Genomic DNA, 24,333 nt, shown 5'->3' on the forward strand with positions numbered 1-24,333 from the left:
TCTCCTACTTAGTGTCCATCCACTGCCTTTCCAACAACTCTTTGAATCCTTCTTCAGCTCCTGATAATGTTCCTTTTCACAATTGTGCCTGTTGTCACCTGCTTTTTTCCTTTTTTTGTGAAATGGAAGGATCTTTCACTGCCGTGGGCCTAGAGTGCCGTGGGCCTAGTGCTGTGTATGACGAGGTGGCCGAGTGGTTAAGGCGATGGACTGCTAATCCATTGTGCTCTGCACGCGTGAGTTCGAATCTCATCCTCGTCGGCAAGTTGTTCTTATGAAATGTTCGCTTTATGAAATTGAAATTCTTCCGTCCCTGAACCCTTAGTTCTCTTACTTAGTGTCCCTCCACTGCATTTCCAACAACTTTTTGATTCCTTCCTCTGCTCCTGATAATGTTCCTTTTCACAATTGTGCCGGTTGTCACCTGCTTTTTTCCTTTTTTTGTGAAATGGAAGGATCTTTCACTGCCGTGGGCCCAGCGCTGTAAACGAAGAGGTGGCCGAGTGGTTAAGGCGATGGACTGCTAATCCATTGTGCTCTGCATGCGTGAGTTTCAATCTCGTCGGCGAGTCATCTTTGTGACAGGCCTTATGAAATTGAAATTCTGTTGTCCCTGAACTGTTACTGCTCCTTTTTAGTGTCCGCCTCCCCCACTGCCTTTCCAACAACTCTTTGAATCCTTCTTCAGCTCCTGATAATGTTCCTTTTCACAATTGTGCCTGTTGTCACCTGCTTTTTTCCTTTTTTTGTGAAATGGAAGGATCTTTCACTGCCGTGGGCCTAGAGTGCCGTGGGCCTAGTGCTGTGTATGACGAGGTGGCCGAGTGGTTAAGGCGATGGACTGCTAATCCATTGTGCTCTGCACGCGTGAGTTCGAATCTCATCCTCGTCGGCAAGTTGTTCTTATGACATGTTCGCTTCATGAAATTGAAATTCTTCCGTCCCTGAACCCTTAGTTCTCCTACTTAGTGTCCCTCCACTGCATTTCCAACAACTTTTTGATTCTTTCCTCTGCTCCTGATAATGTTCCTTTTCACAATTGTGCCGGTTGTCACCTGCTTTATTCCTTTTTTTGTGAAATGGAAGGATCTTTCACTGCCGTGGGCCCAGTGCTGTAAATGACGAAGTGGCCGAGTGGTTAAGGCGATGGACTGCTAATCCATTGTGCTCTGCACGCGTGAGTTCGAATCTCATCCTCGTCGGCAAGTTGTTCTTATGAAATGTTCGCTTTATGAAATTGAAATTCTTCCGTCCCTGAACCCTTAGTTCTCTTACTTAGTGTCCCTCCACTGCATTTCCAACAACTTTTTGATTCCTTCCTCTGCTCCTGATAATGTTCCTTTTCACAATTGTGCCGGTTGTCACCTGCTTTTTTCCTTTTTTTGTGAAATGGAAGGATCTTTCACTGCCGTGGGCCCAGCGCTGTAAACGAAGAGGTGGCCGAGTGGTTAAGGCGATGGACTGCTAATCCATTGTGCTCTGCATGCGTGAGTTTCAATCTCGTCGGCGAGTCATCTTTGTGACAGGCCTTATGAAATTGAAATTCTGTTGTCCCTGAACTGTTACTGCTCCTTTTTAGTGTCCGCCTCCCCCACTGCCTTTCCAACAACTCTTTGAATCCTTCTTCAGCTCCTGATAATGTTCCTTTTCACAATTGTGCCTGTTGTCACCTGCTTTTTTCCTTTTTTTGTGAAATGGAAGGATCTTTCACTGCCGTGGGCCTAGTGCCGTGGGCCTAGTGCTGTGAATGACGAGGTGGCCGAGTGGTTAAGGCGATGGACTGCTAATCCATTGTGCTCTGCACGCGTGAGTTCGAATCTCATCCTCGTCGGTGAGTCATCTTTATGACATGTCCGCCTTATGAAATTGAAATTCTTCCGTCCCTAAACCCTTAGTTCTCCTACTTAGTGTCCATCCACTGCCTTTCCAACAACTCTTTGATTCCTTCCTCTGCTCCTGATAATGTTCCTTTTTACAATTGTGCCTGTTGTCACCTGCTTTTTTCCTTTTTTTGTGAAATGGAAGGATCTTCCACTGCCGTGGGCCCAGTGCTGTAAACGACAAAGTGGCCGAGTATTTAAGGCGATGGACTGCTAATCCATTGTGCTCTGCATGCGTGAGTTCGAATCTCATCCTCGTCGACAAGTTGTGCTTATGACATGTTCGCTTTATGAAATTGAAATTCTTCCGTCCCTGAACCCTTAGTTCTCCTACTTAGTGTCCATCCACTGCCTTTCCAAAAACTCTTTGAATCCTTCTTCAGCTCCTGATAATGTTCCTTTTCACAATTGTGCCTGTTGTCACCTGCTTTTTTCCTTTTTTTGTGAAATGGAAGGATCTTTCACTGCCGTGGGCCTAGAGTGCCGTGGGCCTAGTGCTGTGTATGACGAGGTGGCCGAGTGGTTAAGGCGATGGACTGCTAATCCATTGTGCTCTGCACGCGTGAGTTCGAATCTCATCCTCGTCGGCAAGTTGTTCTTATGACATGTTCGCTTCATGAAATTGAAATTCTTCCGTCCCTGAACCCTTAGTTCTCCTACTTAGTGTCCCTCCACTGCATTTCCAACAACTTTTTGATTCTTTCCTCTGCTCCTGATAATGTTCCTTTTCACAATTGTGCCGGTTGTCACCTGCTTTATTCCTTTTTTTGTGAAATGGAAGGATCTTTCACTGCCGTGGGCCCAGTGCTGTAAATGACGAAGTGGCCGAGTGGTTAAGGCGATGGACTGCTAATCCATTGTGCTCTGCACGCGTGAGTTCGAATCTCATCCTCGTCGGCAAGTTGTTCTTATGAAATGTTCGCTTTATGAAATTGAAATTCTTCCGTCCCTGAACCCTTAGTTCTCTTACTTAGTGTCCCTCCACTGCATTTCCAACAACTTTTTGATTCCTTCCTCTGCTCCTGATAATGTTCCTTTTCACAATTGTGCCGGTTGTCACCTGCTTTTTTCCTTTTTTTGTGAAATGGAAGGATCTTTCACTGCCGTGGGCCCAGCGCTGTAAACGAAGAGGTGGCCGAGTGGTTAAGGCGATGGACTGCTAATCCATTGTGCTCTGCATGCGTGAGTTTCAATCTCGTCGGCGAGTCATCTTTGTGACAGGCCTTATGAAATTGAAATTCTGTTGTCCCTGAACTGTTACTGCTCCTTTTTAGTGTCCGCCTCCCCCACTGCCTTTCCAACAACTCTTTGAATCCTTCTTCAGCTCCTGATAATGTTCCTTTTCACAATTGTGCCTGTTGTCACCTGCTTTTTTCCTTTTTTTGTGAAATGGAAGGATCTTTCACTGCCGTGGGCCTAGTGCCGTGGGCCTAGTGCTGTGAATGACGAGGTGGCCGAGTGGTTAAGGCGATGGACTGCTAATCCATTGTGCTCTGCACGCGTGAGTTCGAATCTCATCCTCGTCGGTGAGTCATCTTTATGACATGTCCGCCTTATGAAATTGAAATTCTTCCGTCCCTAAACCCTTAGTTCTCCTACTTAGTGTCCATCCACTGCCTTTCCAACAACTCTTTGATTCCTTCCTCTGCTCCTGATAATGTTCCTTTTTACAATTGTGCCTGTTGTCACCTGCTTTTTTCCTTTTTTTGTGAAATGGAAGGATCTTCCACTGCCGTGGGCCCAGTGCTGTAAACGACAAAGTGGCCGAGTATTTAAGGCGATGGACTGCTAATCCATTATGCTCTGCATGCGTGAGTTCGAATCTCATCCTCGTCGACAAGTTGTGCTTATGACATGTTCGCTTTATGAAATTGAAATTCTTCCGTCCCTGAACCCTTAGTTCTCCTACTTAGTGTCCATCCACTGCCTTTCCAAAAACTCTTTGAATCCTTCTTCAGCTCCTGATAATGTTCCTTTTTACAAATGTGCCGGTTGTCACCTGCTTTTTTCCTTTTTTTGTGAAATGGAAGGATCTTTCACTGCCGTGGGCCTAGTGCCGTGGGCCTAGTGCTGTGAATGACGAGGTGGCCGAGTGGTTAAGGCGATGGACTGCTAATCCATTGTGCTCTGCATTTGTGAGTTCCAATCTCGTTGGCGAGTCATCTTTATGACATGTCGGCCTTATGAAATTGAAATTCTTGCGTCCCTAAACCCTTAGTTCTCCTACTTAGTGTCCATCCACTGCCTTTCCAACAACTCTTTGATTCCTTCCTCTGCTCCTGATAATGTTCCTTTTCACAATTGTGCCTGTTGTCACCTGCTTTTTTCCTTTTTTTGTGAAATGGAAGGATCTTCCACTGCCGTGGGCCCAGTGCTGTAAACGACAAAGTGGCCGAGTATTTAAGGCGATGGACTGCTAATCCATTGTGCTCTGCATGCGTGAGTTCGAATCTCATCCTCGTCGACAAGTTGTGCTTATGACATGTTCGCTTTATGAAATTGAAATTCTTCCGTCCCTGAACCCTTAGTTCTCCTACCTAGTGTCCCTCCACGGCATTTCCAACAACTTTTGTATTCCTTCCTCTGCTCCTGATAATGTTCCTTTTCACAATTGTGCCGGTTGTCACCTGCTTTTTTCCTTTTTTTGTGAAATGGAAGGATCTTTCACTGCCGTGGGCCCAGTGCTGTAAACGACGAGGTGGCCGAGTGGTTAAGGCGATGGACTGCTAATCCATTGTGCTCTGCATTTGTGAGTTCCAATCTCGTTGGCGAGTCATCTTTATGACATGTCGGCCTTATGAAATTGAAATTATTTTGTCCCTGAACTGTTACTGCTCCTTTTTAGTGTCCGCCTCCCCCACTGCCTTTCCAACAACTCTTTGAATCCTTCTTCAGCTCCTGATAATGTTCCTTTTCACAATTGTGCCTGTTGTCACCTGCTTTTTTGCTTTTTTTGTGAAATGGAAGGATCTTCCACTGCCGTGGGCCCAGTGCTGTAAATGAAGAAGTGGCCGAGTGGTTAAGGCGATGGACTGCTAATCCATTGTGCTCTGCACGCATGAGTTCGTATCTCATCCTCGTTGGTGAGTCATCTTTATGACATGTCCGCCTTATGAAATTGAAATTCTTCCGTCCCTGAACCCTTAGTTCTCCTACTTAGTGTCCATCCACTGCCTTTCCAACAACTCTTTGAATCCTTCTTCAGCTCCTGATAATGTTCCTTTTCACAATTGTGCCTGTTGTCACCTGCTTTTTTCCTTTTTTTGTGAAATGGAAGGATCTTTCACTGCCGTGGGCCTAGAGTGCCGTGGGCCTAGTGCTGTGTATGACGAGGTGGCCGAGTGGTTAAGGCGATGGACTGCTAATCCATTGTGCTCTGCACGCGTGAGTTCGAATCTCATCCTCGTCGGTGAGTCATCTTTATGACATGTCCGCCTTATGAAATTGAAATTCTTCCGTCCCTAAACCCTTAGTTCTCCTACTTAGTGTCCATCCACTGCCTTTCCAACAACTCTTTGATTCCTTCCTCTGCTCCTGATAATGTTCCTTTTTACAATTGTGCCTGTTGTCACCTGCTTTTTTCCTTTTTTTGTGAAATGGAAGGATCTTTCACTGCCGTGGGCCCAGTGCTGTAAACGACGAGGTGGCCGAGTGGTTAAGGCGATGGACTGCTAATCCATTGTGCTCTGCATTTGTGAGTTCCAATCTCGTTGGCGAGTCATCTTTATGACATGTCGGCCTTATGAAATTGAAATTCTTTTGTCCCTGAACTGTTACTGCTCCTTTTTAGTGTCCGCCTCCCCCACTGCCTTTCCAACAACTCTTTGAATCCTTCTTCAGCTCCTGATAATGTTCCTTTTCACAATTGTGCCTGTTGTCACCTGCTTTTTTGCTTTTTTTGTGAAATGGAAGGATCTTCCACTGCCGTGGGCCCAGTGCTGTAAATGAAGAAGTGGCCGAGTGGTTAAGGCGATGGACTGCTAATCCATTGTGCTCTGCACGCATGAGTTCGTATCTCATCCTCGTTGGTGAGTCATCTTTATGACATGTCCGCCTTATGAAATTGAAATTCTTCCGTCCCTGAACCCTTAGTTCTCCTACTTAGTGTCCATCCACTGCCTTTCCAACAACTCTTTGAATCCTTCTTCAGCTCCTGATAATGTTCCTTTTCACAATTGTGCCTGTTGTCACCTGCTTTTTTCCTTTTTTTGTGAAATGGAAGGATCTTTCACTGCCGTGGGCCTAGAGTGCCGTGGGCCTAGTGCTGTGTATGACGAGGTGGCCGAGTGGTTAAGGCGATGGACTGCTAATCCATTGTGCTCTGCACGCGTGAGTTCGAATCTCATCCTCGTCGGTGAGTCATCTTTATGACATGTCCGCCTTATGAAATTGAAATTCTTCCGTCCCTAAACCCTTAGTTCTCCTACTTAGTGTCCATCCACTGCCTTTCCAACAACTCTTTGATTCCTTCCTCTGCTCCTGATAATGTTCCTTTTTACAATTGTGCCTGTTGTCACCTGCTTTTTTCCTTTTTTTGTGAAATGGAAGGATCTTTCACTGCCGTGGGCCCGGTGCTGTAAACAACGAGGTGGCCGAGTGGTTAAGGCGATGGACTGCTAATCCATTGTGCTCTGCACGCGTGAGTTCGAATCTCATCCTCGTCGGTGAGTCATCTTTATGACATGTCCGCCTTATGAAATTGAAATTCTTCCGTCCCTAAACCCTTAGTTCTCCTACTTAGTGTCCATCCACTGCCTTTCCAACAACTCTTTGATTCCTTCCTCTGCTCCTGATAATGTTCCTTTTTACAATTGTGCCTGTTGTCACCTGCTTTTTTCCTTTTTTTGTGAAATGGAAGGATCTTTCACTGCCGTGGGCCCGGTGCTGTAAACAACGAGGTGGCCGAGTGGTTAAGGCGATGGACTGCTAATCCATTGTGCTCTGCACGCGTGGGTTCGTATCTCATCCTCGTCAGTGAGTCATCTTTATGACATGTCCGCCTTATGAAATTGAAATTCTTCCGTCCCTGAACCCTTAGTTCTCCTACTTAGTGTCCATCCACTGCCTTTCCAAAAACTCTTTGAATCCTTCTTCAGCTCCTGATAATGTTCCTTTTTACAAATGTGCCGGTTGTCACCTGCTTTTTTCCTTTTTTTGTGAAATGGAATGATCTTTACTGCCGTGGGCCTAGTGCTGTGTATGACGAGGTGGCCGAGTGGTTAAGGCGATGGACTGCTAATCCATTGTGCTCTGCATGCGTGAGTTTCAATCTCGTCGGCGAGTCATCTTTGTGACAGGCCTTATGAAATTGAAATTCTGTTGTCCCTGAACTGTTACTGCTCCTTTTTAGTGTCCGCCTCCCCCACTGCCTTTCCAACAACTCTTTGAATCCTTCTTCAGCTCCTGATAATGTTCCTTTTCACAATTGTGCCTGTTGTCACCTGCTTTTTTCCTTTTTTTGTGAAATGGAAGGATCTTTCACTGCCGTGGGCCTAGTGCCGTGGGCCTAGTGCTGTGAATGACGAGGTGGCCGAGTGGTTAAGGCGATGGACTGCTAATCCATTGTGCTCTGCACGCGTGAGTTCGAATCTCATCCTCGTCGGTGAGTCATCTTTATGACATGTCCGCCTTATGAAATTGAAATTCTTCCGTCCCTAAACCCTTAGTTCTCCTACTTAGTGTCCATCCACTGCCTTTCCAACAACTCTTTGATTCCTTCCTCTGCTCCTGATAATGTTCCTTTTTACAATTGTGCCTGTTGTCACCTGCTTTTTTCCTTTTTTTGTGAAATGGAAGGATCTTCCACTGCCGTGGGCCCAGTGCTGTAAACGACAAAGTGGCCGAGTATTTAAGGCGATGGACTGCTAATCCATTGTGCTCTGCATGCGTGAGTTCGAATCTCATCCTCGTCGACAAGTTGTGCTTATGACATGTTCGCTTTATGAAATTGAAATTCTTCCGTCCCTGAACCCTTAGTTCTCCTACTTAGTGTCCATCCACTGCCTTTCCAAAAACTCTTTGAATCCTTCTTCAGCTCCTGATAATGTTCCTTTTTACAAATGTGCCGGTTGTCACCTGCTTTTTTCCTTTTTTTGTGAAATGGAAGGATCTTTCACTGCCGTGGGCCTAGTGCCGTGGGCCTAGTGCTGTGAATGACGAGGTGGCCGAGTGGTTAAGGCGATGGACTGCTAATCCATTGTGCTCTGCATTTGTGAGTTCCAATCTCATTGGCGAGTCATCTTTATGACATGTCGGCCTTATGAAATTGAAATTCTTGCGTCCCTAAACCCTTAGTTCTCCTACTTAGTGTCCATCCACTGCCTTTCCAACAACTCTTTGATTCCTTCCTCTGCTCCTGATAATGTTCCTTTTTACAATTGTGCCTGTTGTCACCTGCTTTTTTCCTTTTTTTGTGAAATGGAAGGATCTTCCACTGCCGTGGGCCCAGTGCTGTAAACGACAAAGTGGCCGAGTATTTAAGGCGATGGACTGCTAATCCATTGTGCTCTGCATGCGTGAGTTCGAATCTCATCCTCGTCGACAAGTTGTGCTTATGACATGTTCGCTTTATGAAATTGAAATTCTTCCGTCCCTGAACCCTTAGTTCTCCTACCTAGTGTCCCTCCACGGCATTTCCAACAACTTTTTTATTCCTTCCTCTGCTCCTGATAATGTTCCTTTTCACAATTGTGCCGGTTGTCACCTGCTTTTTTCCTTTTTTTGTGAAATGGAAGGATCTTTCACTGCCGTGGGCCCAGTGCTGTAAACGAAGAGGTGGCCGAGTGGTTAAGGCGATGGACTGCTAATCCATTGTGCTCTGCATTTGTGAGTTCCAATCTCGTTGGCGAGTCATCTTTATGACATGTCCGCCTTATGAAATTGAAATTCTTCCGTCCCTGAACCCTTAGTTCTCCTACTTAGTGTCCATCCACTGCCTTTCCAACAACTCTTTGAATCCTTCTTCAGCTCCTGATAATGTTCCTTTTCACAATTGTGCCTGTTGTCACCTGCTTTTTTCCTTTTTTTGTGAAATGGAAGGATCTTTCACTGCCGTGGGCCTAGAGTGCCGTGGGCCTAGTGCTGTGTATGACGAGGTGGCCGAGTGGTTAAGGCGATGGACTGCTAATCCATTGTGCTCTGCACGCGTGAGTTCGAATCTCATCCTCGTCGGTGAGTCATCTTTATGACATGTCCGCCTTATGAAATTGAAATTCTTCCGTCCCTAAACCCTTAGTTCTCCTACTTAGTGTCCATCCACTGCCTTTCCAACAACTCTTTGATTCCTTCCTCTGCTCCTGATAATGTTCCTTTTTACAATTGTGCCTGTTGTCACCTGCTTTTTTCCTTTTTTTGTGAAATGGAAGGATCTTTCACTGCCGTGGGCCCAGTGCTGTAAACGACGAGGTGGCCGAGTGGTTAAGGCGATGGACTGCTAATCCATTGTGCTCTGCATTTGTGAGTTCCAATCTCGTTGGCGAGTCATCTTTATGACATGTCGGCCTTATGAAATTGAAATTCTTTTGTCCCTGAACTGTTACTGCTCCTTTTTAGTGTCCGCCTCCCCCACTGCCTTTCCAACAACTCTTTGAATCCTTCTTCAGCTCCTGATAATGTTCCTTTTCACAATTGTGCCTGTTGTCACCTGCTTTTTTGCTTTTTTTGTGAAATGGAAGGATCTTCCACTGCCGTGGGCCCAGTGCTGTAAATGAAGAAGTGGCCGAGTGGTTAAGGCGATGGACTGCTAATCCATTGTGCTCTGCACGCATGAGTTCGTATCTCATCCTCGTTGGTGAGTCATCTTTATGACATGTCCGCCTTATGAAATTGAAATTCTTCCGTCCCTGAACCCTTAGTTTCCTACTTAGTGTCCATCCACTGCCTTTCCAACAACTCTTTGAATCCTTCTTCAGCTCCTGATAATGTTCCTTTTCACAATTGTGCCTGTTGTCACCTGCTTTTTTCCTTTTTTTGTGAAATGGAAGGATCTTTCACTGCCGTGGGCCTAGAGTGCCGTGGGCCTAGTGCTGTGTATGACGAGGTGGCCGAGTGGTTAAGGCGATGGACTGCTAATCCATTGTGCTCTGCACGCGTGAGTTCGAATCTCATCCTCGTCGGTGAGTCATCTTTATGACATGTCCGCCTTATGAAATTGAAATTCTTCCGTCCCTAAACCCTTAGTTCTCCTACTTAGTGTCCATCCACTGCCTTTCCAACAACTCTTTGATTCCTTCCTCTGCTCCTGATAATGTTCCTTTTTACAATTGTGCCTGTTGTCACCTGCTTTTTTCCTTTTTTTGTGAAATGGAAGGATCTTTCACTGCCGTGGGCCTAGTGCCGTGGGCCTAGTGCTGTGAATGACGAGGTGGCCGTACCCTGCGCCAACAGGACTGCAAACACATCCGAACCACATTCCGAACACATTCCAAACACATTCCGAACAAGTCCTATATTCCGAACACATTTCCGAACATATTCCGAACAACCGCTTCAATTCCGAACACATTCCTAACCATTCCGAACAGAGGAGTTGGTGCAAGGGGTAAAGAGTCACGTGACGTAAAACTGCAGAAGACTACAGAAGAGCGAACTGAGCGAAAGAGCCAGTACAGTACCTGTAGCCTACATTTTCTTACGACTTACAATAGAAAAGAAGAGAAGAAAAATAGGTATGTAAATGCAAATGATATAAGCAACATGTATTTCTGAATTATGTTGACTGACCGAAACGTACTCTTATTCCGCTACGCGTAGCAAACAGAACAGTAGAGCTAACGGTAACGACTGTACAGTACATCGATGCTAAATTGAGTACTTGTGCTTTGTTAGCATAACAAAAAAAAGAATATAGATATGTACAGGCAAATTATTCTATGGACGTATGATTTGTGTCGATGTATTTATGTCGGTCCTGGTATTACTGTACCCAGAGCAAACGATCACGACTGTACATCGATGCTACATGGTCTTTGTCAGCGTAACAAAACAAAACAATATCGATATATAGCTACAACCAAATTCTTCAATAAATGTATGATTTGTATACATGTTTTTATGTCGGTCCAGGTATTACTGTACCCAGAGCAAACTATCACGGCTGTACATTGATACTACATTGAGTACTTGGTCTTTGTCAGGGTACCCTAAAAAACATTGATATGTACAAGCAAATTATTCTATGGATGTATGACTTTTTTTTATTTTCTTGCACAGGGTATTGAAATAGCCAATGTTGACTAACTGCTCCCATTGTCTTTTTTTGTCCCCTTATTGTCCTGTCAGACACTGCAACATTTCTGCTTAACTTATATTTACTTTGCACATTGTTTATGACTAAAATAATCCAGCATAAATGGTTATCTGATGTGATAACATGTTATCTGATGTGATAACATGAGCATGGATTCATTGCCAAAATGTAATTCGGGTGGCATTGACATTTTTGGGATGAATGACTAGGTTGGAGTGGGGGTCTAACTGTTCTTGTGTTAGGATAGGAGGTCTGTAATAGCTACACAGAAGTAATAGTGATGTATAGGCCTACCTACGACTAGAACACGTGGAGATTTTTACTTGTCTGACATTTACCCTGATATTTGCAGAGATGACGAAAACGGGCAAACCGGATGCATATTGGGCAGGTGTCCTGTACCAGTATGCCCAGGGGAAGTACCGTTTTACCACAGGTAAAAAGCCGGGGGGAGGAAAATGGAAGACAGTTATGCAGCGCATTGAAGCTTGTCCTTTGACTCCTCGATACAACCACCAAGTTCGAGAACATGACATCTTTGGGAAAAGAATCCCCTGCAAATGTGGATATCATACTGTAAGTGATGATTGTACTTATCAATTTTTGTTAAATTGTGCTTGCCACACGCCGTAAACAACATGTAGGTTTTTCCAATTGCCAATTTTATATATCTAAACAGGAACATTTACTCTTTATCCCTGTAGTTGAAATTTGATTGTTTCATAATGTATTTTCAAAACGAATGAAAAGTAAACATTTGTTTCACAGTCAGCTGAACAGACAACTCATTTAGGCAGTCAGCAAGCAGAGAACAGTTCAGCTGCAGGGAGGCAGCAGGCAGGCCCCACTGCCACACAGGCAGGCCCCACTGCCACACAGAGCAGTTCAGCTGCAGGGAGGCAGCAGGCAGGCCCCAGTGCCACACAGAGCAGTTCAGCTGCAGGGAGGCAGCAGGCAGGCCCCAGTGCCACACAGAGCAGTTCAGCTGCAGGGAGGCAGCAGGCAGGCCCCAGTGCCACACAGAGCAGTTCAGCTGCAGGGAGGCAGCAGGCAGGCCCCAGTGCCACACAGAGCAGTTCAGCTGCAGGGAGGCAGCAGGCAGGCCCCAGTGCCACACAGAGCAGTTCAGCTGCAGGGAGGCAGCAGGCAGGCCCCAGTGCCACACAGAGCAGTTCAGCTGCAGGGAGGCAGCAGGCAGGCCCCAGTGCCACACAGAGCAGTTCAGCTGCAGGGAGGCAGCAGGCAGGCCCCACTGCCACACAGAGCAGTTCAGCTGCAGGGAGAGTGCAGGCAGGCCCCACTGTCACACAGGCAGGCCCCAGTGCCACACAGAGCAGTTCAGCTGCAGGGAGGCAGCAGGCAGGCCCCACTGCCACACAGAGCAGTTCAGCTGCAGGGAGGCAGACTCACAGGCAGATCAAATGTGGTCTTTGTAGCAGAAACATTAATGTTGACAAATTCTCTGAACATTTGTCTGACTTTCACACAGAAGAATGTTGTGCAGAGTGTGGACAAAAGGTTACTGGAACAGTTGGGCTGCTCCACCATATTGAATTACATCATTCAGTTACCAGCAGAATACCTCCACCACAACAACAACCTCCACCACCACAACAACTTCCTCCACAACAACAACCTCCTTCACCACCACAACAACCTCCTCCACCACAACAACAACAGCCTCCAACACCACTACAACAACCACCACCACCACTACAACAACCACCACCACCACTACAACAACCACCACCACCACTACAACAACCACCACCACCGTCTGCGACTGCCACATCTGTTCTCCACCTGAGGCCGCCAGATGTAAATTGGGTGAGTTTTCTCCCCAAACAATTCAGGCGTGTGATCAAGCCAGCCGACTGGGAGTGGATTGCTCAGTGTCTTTATGAGCCCAGAGGACAGCTGAGACAACAGTTTTCACAAAACTGGTTCCATCCACCTAGTCCACCAAAGCCAACAGCTGCACCTCCTGATCCCATGACCTACTTCAGGCAGCGGATGTTTCTGTGGGCACCAATGCGAATGTGGGGTATTTCACTGAAGTGCCATCAGTGTAACACCAAGATGCACCACTCCGGTATTTACACAAAGGTACGGGAGGTCATTGATCTTGACTCTAGGTACTACTTGGTCGGCGGAGACTATCCTCGTTGCAGTAAGTGCATGATCCCTGTCTGTCCTTGGAGTTCAGAGATGCTGAGTCAGTTGGATCCTGCCCACAGAAACAGGTTCCCTGCTGTTCTCACCACACAGCTGGCTCTAGACAGGAAGTGTGTGACCATGCTCAAACCACGAACTGCAGGGAACAGCTCCAGTTACCTGCAGCACGCAATGGAGGAAGTTCACAGTGAGGAGTGGGCAAGGCGCACCATTGAATACCTGTCAGACTGTGAGTTTCACAAGAAGAGGAGTGCTTTGACACAATCTGAAGAAGCAGTCTATGGGCAGCCACCACGCTTTTGCCCCTTACCTCTTGCACAGTGGTTTGAGACGGTCCATGCCAATGAGATCCTGGGTCATCTGGATGAGATGAAGGGTGTCATCACTTCAACATATGGCAGGATCTTGAAGCTTGACTCCACTAAAAAGGTAAGGGCAGATCTTCATAAACCTTGGACAAAATCAGTGTTTTCATTGATGGCCATTAATTTTTTATTCATGTTTGATTATGTTTTTTTTTTTTATAGATCACAAAGAAACTTGCTGGTGGGATTGCAGACACAGCTACATGGATGACAAATGTCAGCAATGAATGTGGCCAGGTACTGAACTGTGTGCTGACGACTGGTGAGGGAGCTGGCCTTGATGACTTGTGCCAAGGCATTGTGAAACGCTACAGGGATGCTGGGGAGCCAGAGCCAGAGGTCATTTATGTTGATCGAGATTGCTGCAGTGAAACAGGTGTGTGACCTTCAGAACGTTGATGTAGTATGTATTATTATTAGTATAGGCACAAAAGTGAAAAAATGATTTTCTTAATGTACATTTAAACTGTACATTTAACATATAGCCAAATCCAGCAGGGTTAGTTGCAGTTGGCTATATATCTGGCTACTTAGCTAGAAGTTAATTTATTCAATGTGATAGTTTGCCCCTAGTTGCAAACTGTTCTGTCATGATTGTCTTAGTGTACCTTCGAGACTGACATTATGCATGCAGTATATTCATTGTTGCCTTGTTGTTCATTTATACAGGAGCACCCCCAGTACTTGTCTGGTTTCGACCATGGAAGACTAAAGTGAAACTGGATATTTTTCACTTCATGAGGCGCTTCACAACTGGTCTCACGACAGAACACCATCCTCTTTATGGCACTTTTTGCTCAAAGTTGTCCAGCTGCATTTTTGAGTGGGACCAGGAAGACATCTGTCGTCTCAAGGAAGCCAAGAAGTCTGAGCTGAAGAAAAAGCATGCTGGTCATGCTCCTACTGAAGCTCAAGTTCTGGCCAACATCAGCTCCAGTGAACTGGCCAGACACTGCAAGAGGAGAACTCGTGGGGTCGAGGCAACACGAAGCCTGATTCAAGGTTTGCTGGACTCCATGTGGGAACTCACTGACAGCTCAGGTCTACGCCTAATCAACCCTGAGAGCATGACACGTGTGTGGGAAGTACAACAAAAGCACTTGACATGCATCCAAGATCCGCCTGGTGTTGAACTGTACACCAAAAAGGGCTCAGGGCTACAAAAGGGAGACAAGGTCCTGGATGTCTTGAGATGTGGAAGAGGGTCATCATCTGTGGAAAGCTTTCATCGCCACCAGTGCACCTTCATCCCGGGTACAAATGATATATCTTTGTCATGATTGGTGACATGATTAATCTGCTGTTGAATTAGTCATGAGAGCATAATTTTCTCCTAAATTGCTAGTAAATAATTCTATATTAAATGTCAAACATAATTTTGTTTTATCAAGGATGGAGATGTAATGCAATGCACACTCAGATGTACATGCTTGAGGGTGGGTCCAGATGGAACATGAACAGAGCCCATGAAGCTGTGGATGTGACTGGCTCACACACTAGGATGTACAACGTCCATCTGATGTCCAACGTGAATGCCCTCAGCAACAGAGTCCTTGGTCAAGCACTCTTACCAGAGTTCATTCCACCTGGGAAACCTACTGGTGAGATATTTCAGGAGACATAATTCTTTTTGAGACTACACACTTAGTGTAACACAGTCGACAAACAAACCTTTCTGTCTTTTGTCACCTATTCCAGTGCAAAACTTTGCAATTTTTCGGAATAAAAAAATATGTATTTCTTTTTCATAATTGATATTTCATGGCAGGTGAGCGTATTGCTGTGGAGTATTTGCTAGCTCAATCTGACCAAGGAGATCTGCTGGGTCCAGAATGGCATCGTGAACTTGGCATTCTACCAGACCTGCAGAGTGAAGTTCAGGAGGAGGAGTGTCTTGATGTCACAATAAGTCAAGCAGCTGACATTCTCGAATGCCCACCTGAAGCTCCCCAGTGTGAAGACGAAGTGAACATTTCACTGCCTCACAGTCCTTTACTCCCTGGTGACTCACCCAGCACATCACCTCACACATCACCTCAGGTAATCTGACCAGTACATGATCATCTGTCATTGATTTGCACATTATTTTCATGGGTTTATGCACAGCTTTTTAGTATCGCCATGTGAATGTATGTACATATGAACACTTGTATATGGTTGACTGTGTCACATGTCTGTGCTGTACTCTGTATATCAAGTGTGACATATGTTACATGCAGCAACACTGAGCACAAGAAACATGTCCCTAAGGGTACAATGAAGTATATCGGATCGCATTTATAAAATGGATTGTTCTTTGTTTTTCAGGATAGCCAATGTGATGCAAGAGGTTTTCCTGGATGGGAGGCGGTAGATCATTTGGCAGAGTTCTTTGTCAACCTCAACCGCACAATCACTGCATTGTCAAGGACAGAGATTGACAAAATCATGCAGCTGTATTCCAGTCTACATGAAATGGACAAGTCTTCCTCCAAATATACCTTGAAATCAAGGAAGAAGACCTTGCCAGGGCCATGGAGAGCGTCCAGGAAACGTAGTGGCTCTGCACCTGGTCAACAAGCAGCTGAAAGGTGAACTGACCTATGCACACATTACAGAATTTACATATATCATAAATTACACGTTACTCTTAAGCGCAACCACACAAGAAGAGTCATGTTGTTCTGGATGTCCTCACAGCGTTTTAGTAAAAGATTCAGACTGATATAAATGGTCAAGTTATGGTTGTATCATGATTCAAAAATGCCTCTTCAATCAAATTAGCAGACAGGAACTGTCTGTTGTATAATATTGATTATGTTGTCATTTTACTTTCCAGACTATTCATGACCCATGGCCAGGCTGCCCAGAGACCTGATACCAACAGGATCTCAGAATGTGTTTCCCTCAGGCTTTTGAAGGAGTTTCATCAGCCAAGAAATAGGCCAAAAGACTGCAAGGGTAAAACTTTGCCCATTCCACAGTCCATTGTACAGACCTACTGCCACATTAAGCAACTACTCGAAGACAGCCAAGAAATACGGGACAAGACCAACTTGGTGCTGGTTACTATCAACAACACCACAGTGTCTTCGTGGTGAGATATTGTTTTTGCTTCAAACATTAACTTTAACAGCTGCACTGAATATATTTAATTTGTTTAACGTCATTAAGTAGGAAGGATTTGATTCAGCTCCAACCTTTGCAATTGTGCTTGTCTGAAATAGTAAACATTTGTATTTGATATTTTTCCAGGTTGCACGAAAGGCAGAAGAGAACAGACCGGGACTCATTGCTGCAAGGAGTACAGCTTCCCCAGAAGGTCTCTGCAGCTCAGGAATCCTTGCCAAAAGCAAGAGAGCTCCCTTCTGCACCTGTGGAACATGGACATGAGGTCATGGAGTTTGAGGAGCCAGAAAACCGGGAGGGTGAGGCTCTGATACGCCCTCGGCGCAGTGTCAGATCTGCCTTGGCACAGCACTACTCACAACTGTACGTCTATGCTACATTGATTGAGAATGTAATCACAACAGAGAACTTGGTCGTTTAGTCTAACGTAGCTCATGTTTGCAGATATGACCAAGACGGGGAAGCCAGACTCGTACTGGAGAGACAGCTGCCAAAAATATGCCCAGGGCAGCTACCAGTTTTCCACAGGCAAAAGGCCCGGTGGTAAGAAATGGAAAAGAGCCCTGGAGTGTATCGAAGCTTGCCCGCTGCAGAGCAAGAGCAAGGTGGATCTGTTCGGGAGACACCTAAAATGCTCTTGTGGGTTCCATAAGGTAGGTTATATGATGATTTATTTAATTTAAGTGATGACAAGTTGCTGTAGCATGTAGTAGATTATTTGTTGGATCATACCCTATTTGCACACATTTGGATACAACTAACAGTGTAGGATCATTGGTGAAATTATTTATTATGAGCCTCTCTTGTACTTGAAATCCTGCCTCCCCCCTTCAGTCAGATGCATCAGAGGCAGGTGGAGGCTCCTTTGAGGCAGGAGAAGGCTCCAGGCAGGCAGGAGAAGGCTCCAAGCAGGCAGGAGAAGGCTCCAGACAGGCAGGTGGAGGCTCCTGTGAGGCAGGAGAAGGCTCCAGACAGGCAGGTGGAGGCTCCTGTGGGGCAGGAGAAGGCTCCAGACAGGCAGGTGGAGGCTCCTTTGAGGCAGGAGAAGGCTCCAGGCAGGCAGGAGAAGGCTCCAGGCAGGCAGGAGAAGGCTCCAGGCAGGCAGGTGGAGGCTCCTGTGGGGCAGGAGAAGGCTCCAGACAGGCAGGTGGAGGCTCCAGTCAGGCAGGAGGAGGCTCCAGACAGGCAGGAGAAGGCTCAAGGCAGGCAGGAGAAGGCTCAAGGCAGGCAGGCGGAGGCTCCTGTGCAGACAGAACAGTAAAGTGCTGTCAGTGCAATCAGGTTGTGGAGGCAGAACAATTCTCCATGCACCTTTCTGACCGCCATGTAGAGGAGACATGTGACACCTGTGGGGCCAAGGTCCAAGGTTCTGTTGGCCTGTTGGAGCATATAGAACAGTTCCATTATTTATCCTGGTTGGCTCAACCTCCATCGCCAACTTCAACAGGTAGCTCCACCACACCATCTCCAAGGCCCACACCATCTCCAAGGCCCACACCATCTCCAAGGCTAACGGCCACACCATCTCCAAGGCCCACGCCATCTCCAAGGCCCACAGCATCTCCAAGGCTAACGGCCTCACCGTCTCCAAGGCCCACACCATCTCCGCCGACAACTACATCTCTGCTCCCTCCTCCAACAGGTTGCTCCAGCACGCCACGCCACACTCCTCAAACTCCACTTAGGCCAGCTTCCATTGATTGGGAAGCTTTTCTCCCCAATCAATTCAAAAAAGTTATACAGCCAGCAGATCGGGTGTGGATTGCCAAGGTCCTCTATGAGCCTACAGGTCAGCTGAGGCAGAAAATGGAGGCGTGCTGGTTTCATCCACCACTGCAGCACAAACCGTCTCCTCCCGAGCCCGGGTGGCACTTCCGGCAGAGGATGTTCCTCTGGGCACCAATGAGGATGTGGGGGATTCCTCTGAAATGTACGCGGTGTGACAGGAAAATGCACCACTCCGGGATCTACCCGAAGGTGAGGGAGGTGATAGATGTGGATACCCGCTACTACTTGGTGGGAGGGGACTATCCACGTTGCAGCAAGTGTATGCTGCCGGTCTGCCCATGGAGCCAGGAAATCCTTGCTCAACTGGATGTGGCACATAGGAGCCTCTTTCCCGCTGTCCTCACTACACAGCTAGCCCTGGATAGGAAGTGTATGACTTTCCTGAAGCCAAGGACCAGTGGGAATAGTTCTTCCTACCTCCAGTCTGCAGTAGAGGAAGCACACAGTGAGGAGTGGGCACGTCAGACCATCCGCTACCTGTCTGACTGTGAGCTTCATTTGAAGATGGCTACCTTCGTCTCTTCTGCAGCTGTCCATCTTCCTCCTCCACCCTTCAGGCCCCTTCCACTTGCCCAGTGGTTTGAGACGGTCCACTCTAATGACATCCTCAGCCACCTGGAAGAGATGAAGGGGGTGATCACCTCTACCTATGGTAGAATTCTGAAGATGGACTCTACAAAGAAGGTGAGGGTTTTAGCATTACTTGTATTTACTCTGATGTTAACCAATTGGAATGGATATAAATAGTTTACTTTATCATCCCAATGATGAAATAGTATTAATTTTAGTAAGCTTGTACCGTTTTTTTAGAAAGTTCTGTTTTTGTTTGTTTTTCAGATCACCAAGAAGCTGGCTGGCAGTATAGGGGACACCGCTGCATGGATGTCCAACATCGGCAACGAGCTTGGCCAGGTTCTGAACAGTGTTCTGACGACAGGTGAAGGTGCAGGGCTGGAAGAGTTGTGCCAGGGCATCGTCACACGTTATGAGAATGCTGGACAAGCTGAGCCTGAGGCTATCTATGTTGACTGGGACTGCTGCAGCCAGTCAGGTGGGATGCTGAAATTGTTACTTTATGAAATATACATTGCAGATTACAGTATGTAATTAACTTAAGTTAATTATGATGTAAAAAAAAAATATTACACAAAAAATAGATGATCACATCTGTAATAATCAATGTTTGTCTTTCACAGGTGTGTCGTCAGTGCTGAGACTCTTTCGACCATGGAAGTTGGTCGTCCGTTTAGACGTCTTCCACTTCATGCGAAGGTTTAACTGCGGCCTCACTACTGAGCACCACCCTCTCTACGGTACCTTTTGCTCCAAACTTTCTGCCTGTATCTTTGAGTGGGATCAGGAGGATGTGCAGCGGCTTAAGGAGGCCAAGAAAGGGGAGTGGAAGAGCAGCCATGGCGGAAATGCTCCCACTGAGGCACTGCTCTTGGCCAGTATCAGCACTGGTGAAATGGCAAAGCACTGCAGGCGGAGGACCCGTGCCATGGAGGAGATCCGGGTCATGATTTCGGGGCTGCTGAATCAATGTGGGAGCTGACTGACACCACGGGGCTGCGTCTGGTGAACCCTGACAGCATGCACCATGTGCATCGAGAGTTTTCACCGCCACCAGTGTGCTTTTGTTCCAGGTAAATTTAAAATGTTAACTTGCCGTATGCTGTTAAAAAAAAGTTGGTGTTATGACATAGTGCACTTGAATTATTCAAATAACAATGTAACTGTCACTTTGTATTTAATAGGTGTTAATATCTATTGACTTCATATTAATGGTTGACCTAACCTGAGTATTTTGTTTCTTAGGCTTTCGATGCAATGCATTGCACGCACAAATGTACATGCTGGAGGGGGTATCGAGGTGGAACATGAACCGGGCAAAGGAAGCTGTAGCTGTGGTGGGGGCATCAACCCTGAGGACATTTCATGTTCGCTTGATGTCTCACCTAAACAGCATGAGCCAGCGGGTCCTTGGTTGTTCTCTGGTTCCAGAATTCACCCCACCTGGAAAACCTACTGGTAAGATAGCTCTCAGATCAGCACTGACCATTTGAGTATTACTTCCTCTCCCACTTTTCTTTTCTCTGCCACCCCCAGCCCTCCTCGGAGGACATGGGAGTGGGAGTGAAGATCGTGCTGTACATGGAGGAGATGTGTCTGTGTTTGTGTCCTTTCCTCTTCTTTGACTATGTGTTTAAACACTGTGTTACAGGCGAGCGCATTGCAGTGGAGTACCTGTTGGCCCAGTCCAATAGAGGCCACCTGCTGGTCCCACAGCAGCTGCCAGATATCTCCACAGAGGAGCTCGAGGACGACGGGGGTGAACCCGACGTCACGGTGTGCCAGGTAGCTGACCTTAGGGAAGGTGATCCTGATCCCCCAATATGTGCCGTGGAAGCCCAGGTGACACTGGAGGGTGACAGTGGACCCAGATCCCTGGATGAGGACATCATTGTGGAGGAAGACGACACACAAGACTGCACATCAGACCAGGTAATGTAACACCTTTCTCAAAAACAAGATATGTAACAAGTTCGCTAATGATATGCCACAAGTATCATACGTTTGTCAAGTAAAACGTCAAGTATTACGTTTTATGGAGAGAGAAAAAAGGTCAACATTGCTCAAATAGTTCAAAGAAATTGACACATTTATGTACATGTTTTTTTCATGATTATCACTTTTCAGAAGAGCCGATGTGACTCCAGAGGTGTCTTGGGCTGGGATGCGGTTGATGACCTGGCAGCCTACCTGGTTGGCCTGAACCGAACCATCACTGCCTTATCGGCAAAAGAGGAGGCTGACATTGTCCATCTCTACATGGCTCTTCCTACTATGGACAAGGAACCTGTGAGGTTCGGCCAGAAAGCAAGGAAGAAGACCGTGGCTTGGACCTTGGAGAGTGCCCAGGAAGCCGAGTGGCTCTGTTCCTGGACAGCAGGCGGCAGAGAGGTGATTTGACACAATTCATAATCATTTCAGTTCATTACGAATCATTGAATCAGTAGGCTGTACTGCATCAAACCAAGATTGAAAAACTTATGGTGAATTTCAAATATTATTTTGTGATTATATTAGTTTGTTGGGGGCAAATTGGGCTGTTCACAGGTGACATTGATATGGTTGCTATTACCATTTTTCTTAGTTTACAGCCTTGTTTAAAGTCCGGACCATATCATCCTTCTTTCCCACAGACTGTTCATGACTCACAGGCAGGCAGCCCAGGACCCCGAAGTCCACAGGGTCAGCGAATGTGTTTGCCTGAGACTTTTAAAAGAGTTTCAGCAAGCACGAAACAGGCCCAAGGACACAAGGAGTAGAACTCTGCCCATCCCGCAGTCCATTGTGGTGGCCTACAGCCATCTGAAACAGCTGCTGGAGGACAGCAGGGTTGTTCTGGAGAAGACCAACGTGGTTCTGATACCAGTTAACAACACAACAGTCTCTTCTTGGTGAGTCTTGTTTTTTACGTTTGTACCTTTCCTATACAATGATGACATTATATTATTAAACTGCAAGAAAAACTTTCACCTGCTTGCTTGTTAGAAAATACTAAACATAGGAGGATAGGCTACTATGTATGAAATAACTAACTGAAGCTACTGTATGCATTTTTGTTTTTTAGGCTGCTTTTAGGAGGGATAAGAGGAAGGACAGGGACATGCTGCTGCAGGGCACCGTACTCCCCAAACGGTTTGAACTGGCCAAGGACTCACTCCCTGAAGCCCAGACTCTTCCAGGTGCTCCTGTGCAGCATGGGCATGAGGTCATGGAGTTTGAGGAGCCAGAAAACCGGGAGGGTGAGGCAGTGATACGCCCTCGGCATAGTGTTCGATCTGCCTTGGCACAGCACTACCAGCCTGGGTCATATGTATGGCCTGGTTCTGCTGGCTCTGCCTCGTTTGAGCATGGTAACCTGCCGCCGCCGCCACCACCACCACCACCATCTCCTGCATGGGGCTCGTATCAGCAGGGTTACCTGCCACCACCATCTCCTGCCTGGCCCTCGTACCAGCAGGGTCACCTGCCATCACCACCACCACCATCTCCTGCCTGGGGCTCGTACCAGGAGGATTACCTGCCACCACCACCTTCTCCTGCCTGGGGCTTGTACCAGCAGGGTCACCTGCCACCACCATCATATCCTGCCTGGCCCTCGTACCAGCAGGGTCACCTGCCGCCACCACCACCATTTCCTGCCTGGCCCTCGGACCAGCCACCCTTCCAGCCACCTCCCCCCTTCCAGCCATCTGCTGACCATCCACAGTCCCTGGCCCCTCCACCACCTGGCACCTTTGTCCAGCCAAGGCAACGTACGTGGAGACAAAAAAAAGCTGCCCTGGAGAACGAGGAACTGATGGCTAGGGGTGAACCTCCACGGAAGAAGTTCAGGGATACCTACCAGTACATTTGCAAGCAGTGTGGGCAGGGAAAAAACAAAAGTACTGGTCACACCCAGCTGAAGGGGCGGTGGTACTGTCCAGCCTCAGGACTCACCCTGGCAGAGTGGAAAGACCAGTTGACCAGTCTTGCCAGTGGTAAATAAATTGTAAAATACTGTATATAATAGTTATGTGTAAATAGTTAAGTATTGTATATAGTTGATATTGATATTTTAATTTCTGTGTTTGTGCATTGCATGGTGTTCTAAAAAAAATTGAACAAACAAAAAAAAGATAAATGTATATATTTGCTAAATATATACTTTCAGGTTTAATAAAGTGACCAAAGTTCCTTAAATTTTATAATACTGTATATAATAGTTATGTGTAAATAGTAAAGTATTGTATATAGTTATGTTTTTAATTCATGTGTTTGTGCATTGCATGGTGTTAAAAAACAAAACAAAAAAACAAAAAATTAAGATGTATATATTTGCTAAATATATATTTTCAGGTTTAATAAACCGACCAAAGTTTCTCAAATTCTGACTTCGGGATTGTTTTTCTCCTATTCCTCCTATACTTTATTCCTAGAACTCTTGCAAAGTAACTAAGTAGCCTACCAGTGCTATTACACTTTTTGTCAATTGTTTACACACAAATACATTTTTGTCACAAATACTGGTACTTGAGACACAATGACCACAACATGTAACTCATGCACCAACCCCCTGAACCAATTCTGCTACAAGCACAATTCCTGCTTTACATTCAAATTGCAGTTCTAAAACACACTTTTTTCAAAACGCAACACACAATTCTCTGCATTTGGCTCAATTTTCATGAAGAAAATCTTTTGTTTTCACAAGGAACACACAGGAGAAGTGAGGGGTTTAGCCCATTGTGTGTGTGTGTTTTTTATTTGTGAGTAGAAAGTATGAGGTATGCGTTCAGAAAATGTGTGTTAACAATCGAGAAAAACTATTAAATTTCAGCAATTCTGGAATATCCCTCTGCCAATGACAATACATTTCTGGCTTTCTGGCTTTGATCTTCCTGACCTTTTTTCTCACCTGGTTTGTGGAGAGGGACAGAGTGGAGCACAGCAGGGGGGGGGGGGATGAGTGTTTGATGTTGTAGGGGGTGTTGACAGAATGAGAGGGGGTGGGGGTAAGAGGTGAGATGAAAGGGATGGGGCAGGAGAAGCAGGAGGAGTGGGGGTCTGTGACCTGAGTGCTGTGGAGGTTGGGGTAGGGCAGTGTTCTGGGGGTGCACCTGCAGCAGCTGGGGTGACTGGGCCGGGAGTCTGGGACAGTTGCTAAATATATATATATATATATATATACATCTGGGACAACTAACCCCTTAATCAGGAT

At 46.3% G+C, this 24,333-nt stretch overlaps 2 protein-coding genes, 1 long non-coding RNA gene, 14 other non-coding genes and 1 pseudogene across 18 annotated transcripts; 17 read left to right on the top strand and 1 right to left on the bottom strand.

Moving 5' to 3' along the window:
- Window positions 1-179: 179 nt before the first annotated feature.
- Window positions 180-261, top strand: trnas-gcu (transfer RNA serine (anticodon GCU)). The gene has a single exon. It is a non-coding gene; the product is annotated as a tRNA-Ser (tRNA).
- Window positions 262-810: 549 nt separating this feature from the next.
- trnas-gcu (transfer RNA serine (anticodon GCU)) lies at window positions 811-892 on the top strand. Its single transcript has one exon. It is a non-coding gene; the product is annotated as a tRNA-Ser (tRNA).
- A 228-nt stretch (window positions 893-1,120) lies between these two features.
- trnas-gcu (transfer RNA serine (anticodon GCU)) lies at window positions 1,121-1,202 on the top strand. Its single transcript has one exon. It is a non-coding gene; the product is annotated as a tRNA-Ser (tRNA).
- Window positions 1,203-1,749: 547 nt separating this feature from the next.
- Window positions 1,750-1,831, top strand: trnas-gcu (transfer RNA serine (anticodon GCU)). Its single transcript has one exon. It is a non-coding gene; the product is annotated as a tRNA-Ser (tRNA).
- Window positions 1,832-2,385: 554 nt separating this feature from the next.
- trnas-gcu (transfer RNA serine (anticodon GCU)) lies at window positions 2,386-2,467 on the top strand. The gene has a single exon. It is a non-coding gene; the product is annotated as a tRNA-Ser (tRNA).
- Window positions 2,468-2,695: 228 nt separating this feature from the next.
- trnas-gcu (transfer RNA serine (anticodon GCU)) lies at window positions 2,696-2,777 on the top strand. Its single transcript has one exon. It is a non-coding gene; the product is annotated as a tRNA-Ser (tRNA).
- A 547-nt stretch (window positions 2,778-3,324) lies between these two features.
- trnas-gcu (transfer RNA serine (anticodon GCU)) lies at window positions 3,325-3,406 on the top strand. Its single transcript has one exon. It is a non-coding gene; the product is annotated as a tRNA-Ser (tRNA).
- A 1,801-nt stretch (window positions 3,407-5,207) lies between these two features.
- On the top strand, window positions 5,208-5,289 carry trnas-gcu (transfer RNA serine (anticodon GCU)). The gene has a single exon. It is a non-coding gene; the product is annotated as a tRNA-Ser (tRNA).
- Window positions 5,290-6,152: 863 nt separating this feature from the next.
- trnas-gcu (transfer RNA serine (anticodon GCU)) lies at window positions 6,153-6,234 on the top strand. The gene has a single exon. It is a non-coding gene; the product is annotated as a tRNA-Ser (tRNA).
- A 228-nt stretch (window positions 6,235-6,462) lies between these two features.
- On the top strand, window positions 6,463-6,544 carry trnas-gcu (transfer RNA serine (anticodon GCU)). The gene has a single exon. It is a non-coding gene; the product is annotated as a tRNA-Ser (tRNA).
- Window positions 6,545-6,772: 228 nt separating this feature from the next.
- trnas-gcu (transfer RNA serine (anticodon GCU)) lies at window positions 6,773-6,854 on the top strand. The gene has a single exon. It is a non-coding gene; the product is annotated as a tRNA-Ser (tRNA).
- Window positions 6,855-7,400: 546 nt separating this feature from the next.
- trnas-gcu (transfer RNA serine (anticodon GCU)) lies at window positions 7,401-7,482 on the top strand. The gene has a single exon. It is a non-coding gene; the product is annotated as a tRNA-Ser (tRNA).
- A 1,486-nt stretch (window positions 7,483-8,968) lies between these two features.
- On the top strand, window positions 8,969-9,050 carry trnas-gcu (transfer RNA serine (anticodon GCU)). The gene has a single exon. It is a non-coding gene; the product is annotated as a tRNA-Ser (tRNA).
- Window positions 9,051-9,912: 862 nt separating this feature from the next.
- trnas-gcu (transfer RNA serine (anticodon GCU)) lies at window positions 9,913-9,994 on the top strand. The gene has a single exon. It is a non-coding gene; the product is annotated as a tRNA-Ser (tRNA).
- Window positions 9,995-12,412: 2,418 nt separating this feature from the next.
- LOC146267586 (uncharacterized) lies at window positions 12,413-16,109 on the top strand (the record flags this gene model as incomplete). Its single annotated transcript, XM_084668634.1, has 6 exons — window positions 12,413-13,731; window positions 13,830-14,043; window positions 14,337-14,921; window positions 15,059-15,268; window positions 15,436-15,707; window positions 15,975-16,109. Coding segments are annotated over exons 1-6 (2,028 nt in total), but the record flags the coding sequence as incomplete, so codon positions are not given.
- A 43-nt stretch (window positions 16,110-16,152) lies between these two features.
- LOC146267587 (uncharacterized) lies at window positions 16,153-23,728 on the top strand. Its single transcript, XM_084668635.1, has 7 exons — window positions 16,153-16,237; window positions 16,486-16,743; window positions 16,902-17,103; window positions 20,673-21,068; window positions 21,264-21,527; window positions 21,915-22,001; window positions 22,201-23,728. The coding sequence occupies exons 2-7, from the start codon at window positions 16,493-16,495 to the stop codon at window positions 23,119-23,121; spliced, it is 2,121 nt and encodes a 706-aa protein (XP_084524761.1). The 5' UTR covers window positions 16,153-16,237; window positions 16,486-16,492; the 3' UTR covers window positions 23,122-23,728.
- LOC146267588 (uncharacterized) lies at window positions 17,268-19,888 on the bottom strand. Of its 2 annotated transcripts, none has more exons than XR_014724700.1 (3): window positions 19,363-19,888; window positions 19,076-19,178; window positions 17,268-18,016 (listed from the first exon to the last, which is right to left on the bottom strand). It is a non-coding gene; the product is annotated as an uncharacterized LOC146267588 (long non-coding RNA). The 2 variants fall into 2 exon arrangements; XR_014724701.1 differs by lacking the exon at window positions 17,268-18,016 and adding an exon at window positions 18,868-18,987.
- LOC146267589 (uncharacterized) lies at window positions 18,507-20,815 on the top strand (annotated as a pseudogene).
- Window positions 23,729-24,333: the final 605 nt, after the last annotated feature.

The sequence above is a fragment of the Hypomesus nipponensis genome, chromosome 12 (assembly GCF_054491055.1).
Source record: "Hypomesus nipponensis isolate SF chromosome 12, ASM5449105v1, whole genome shotgun sequence".
NCBI classification, from domain to species: domain Eukaryota; kingdom Metazoa; phylum Chordata; class Actinopteri; order Osmeriformes; family Osmeridae; genus Hypomesus; species Hypomesus nipponensis.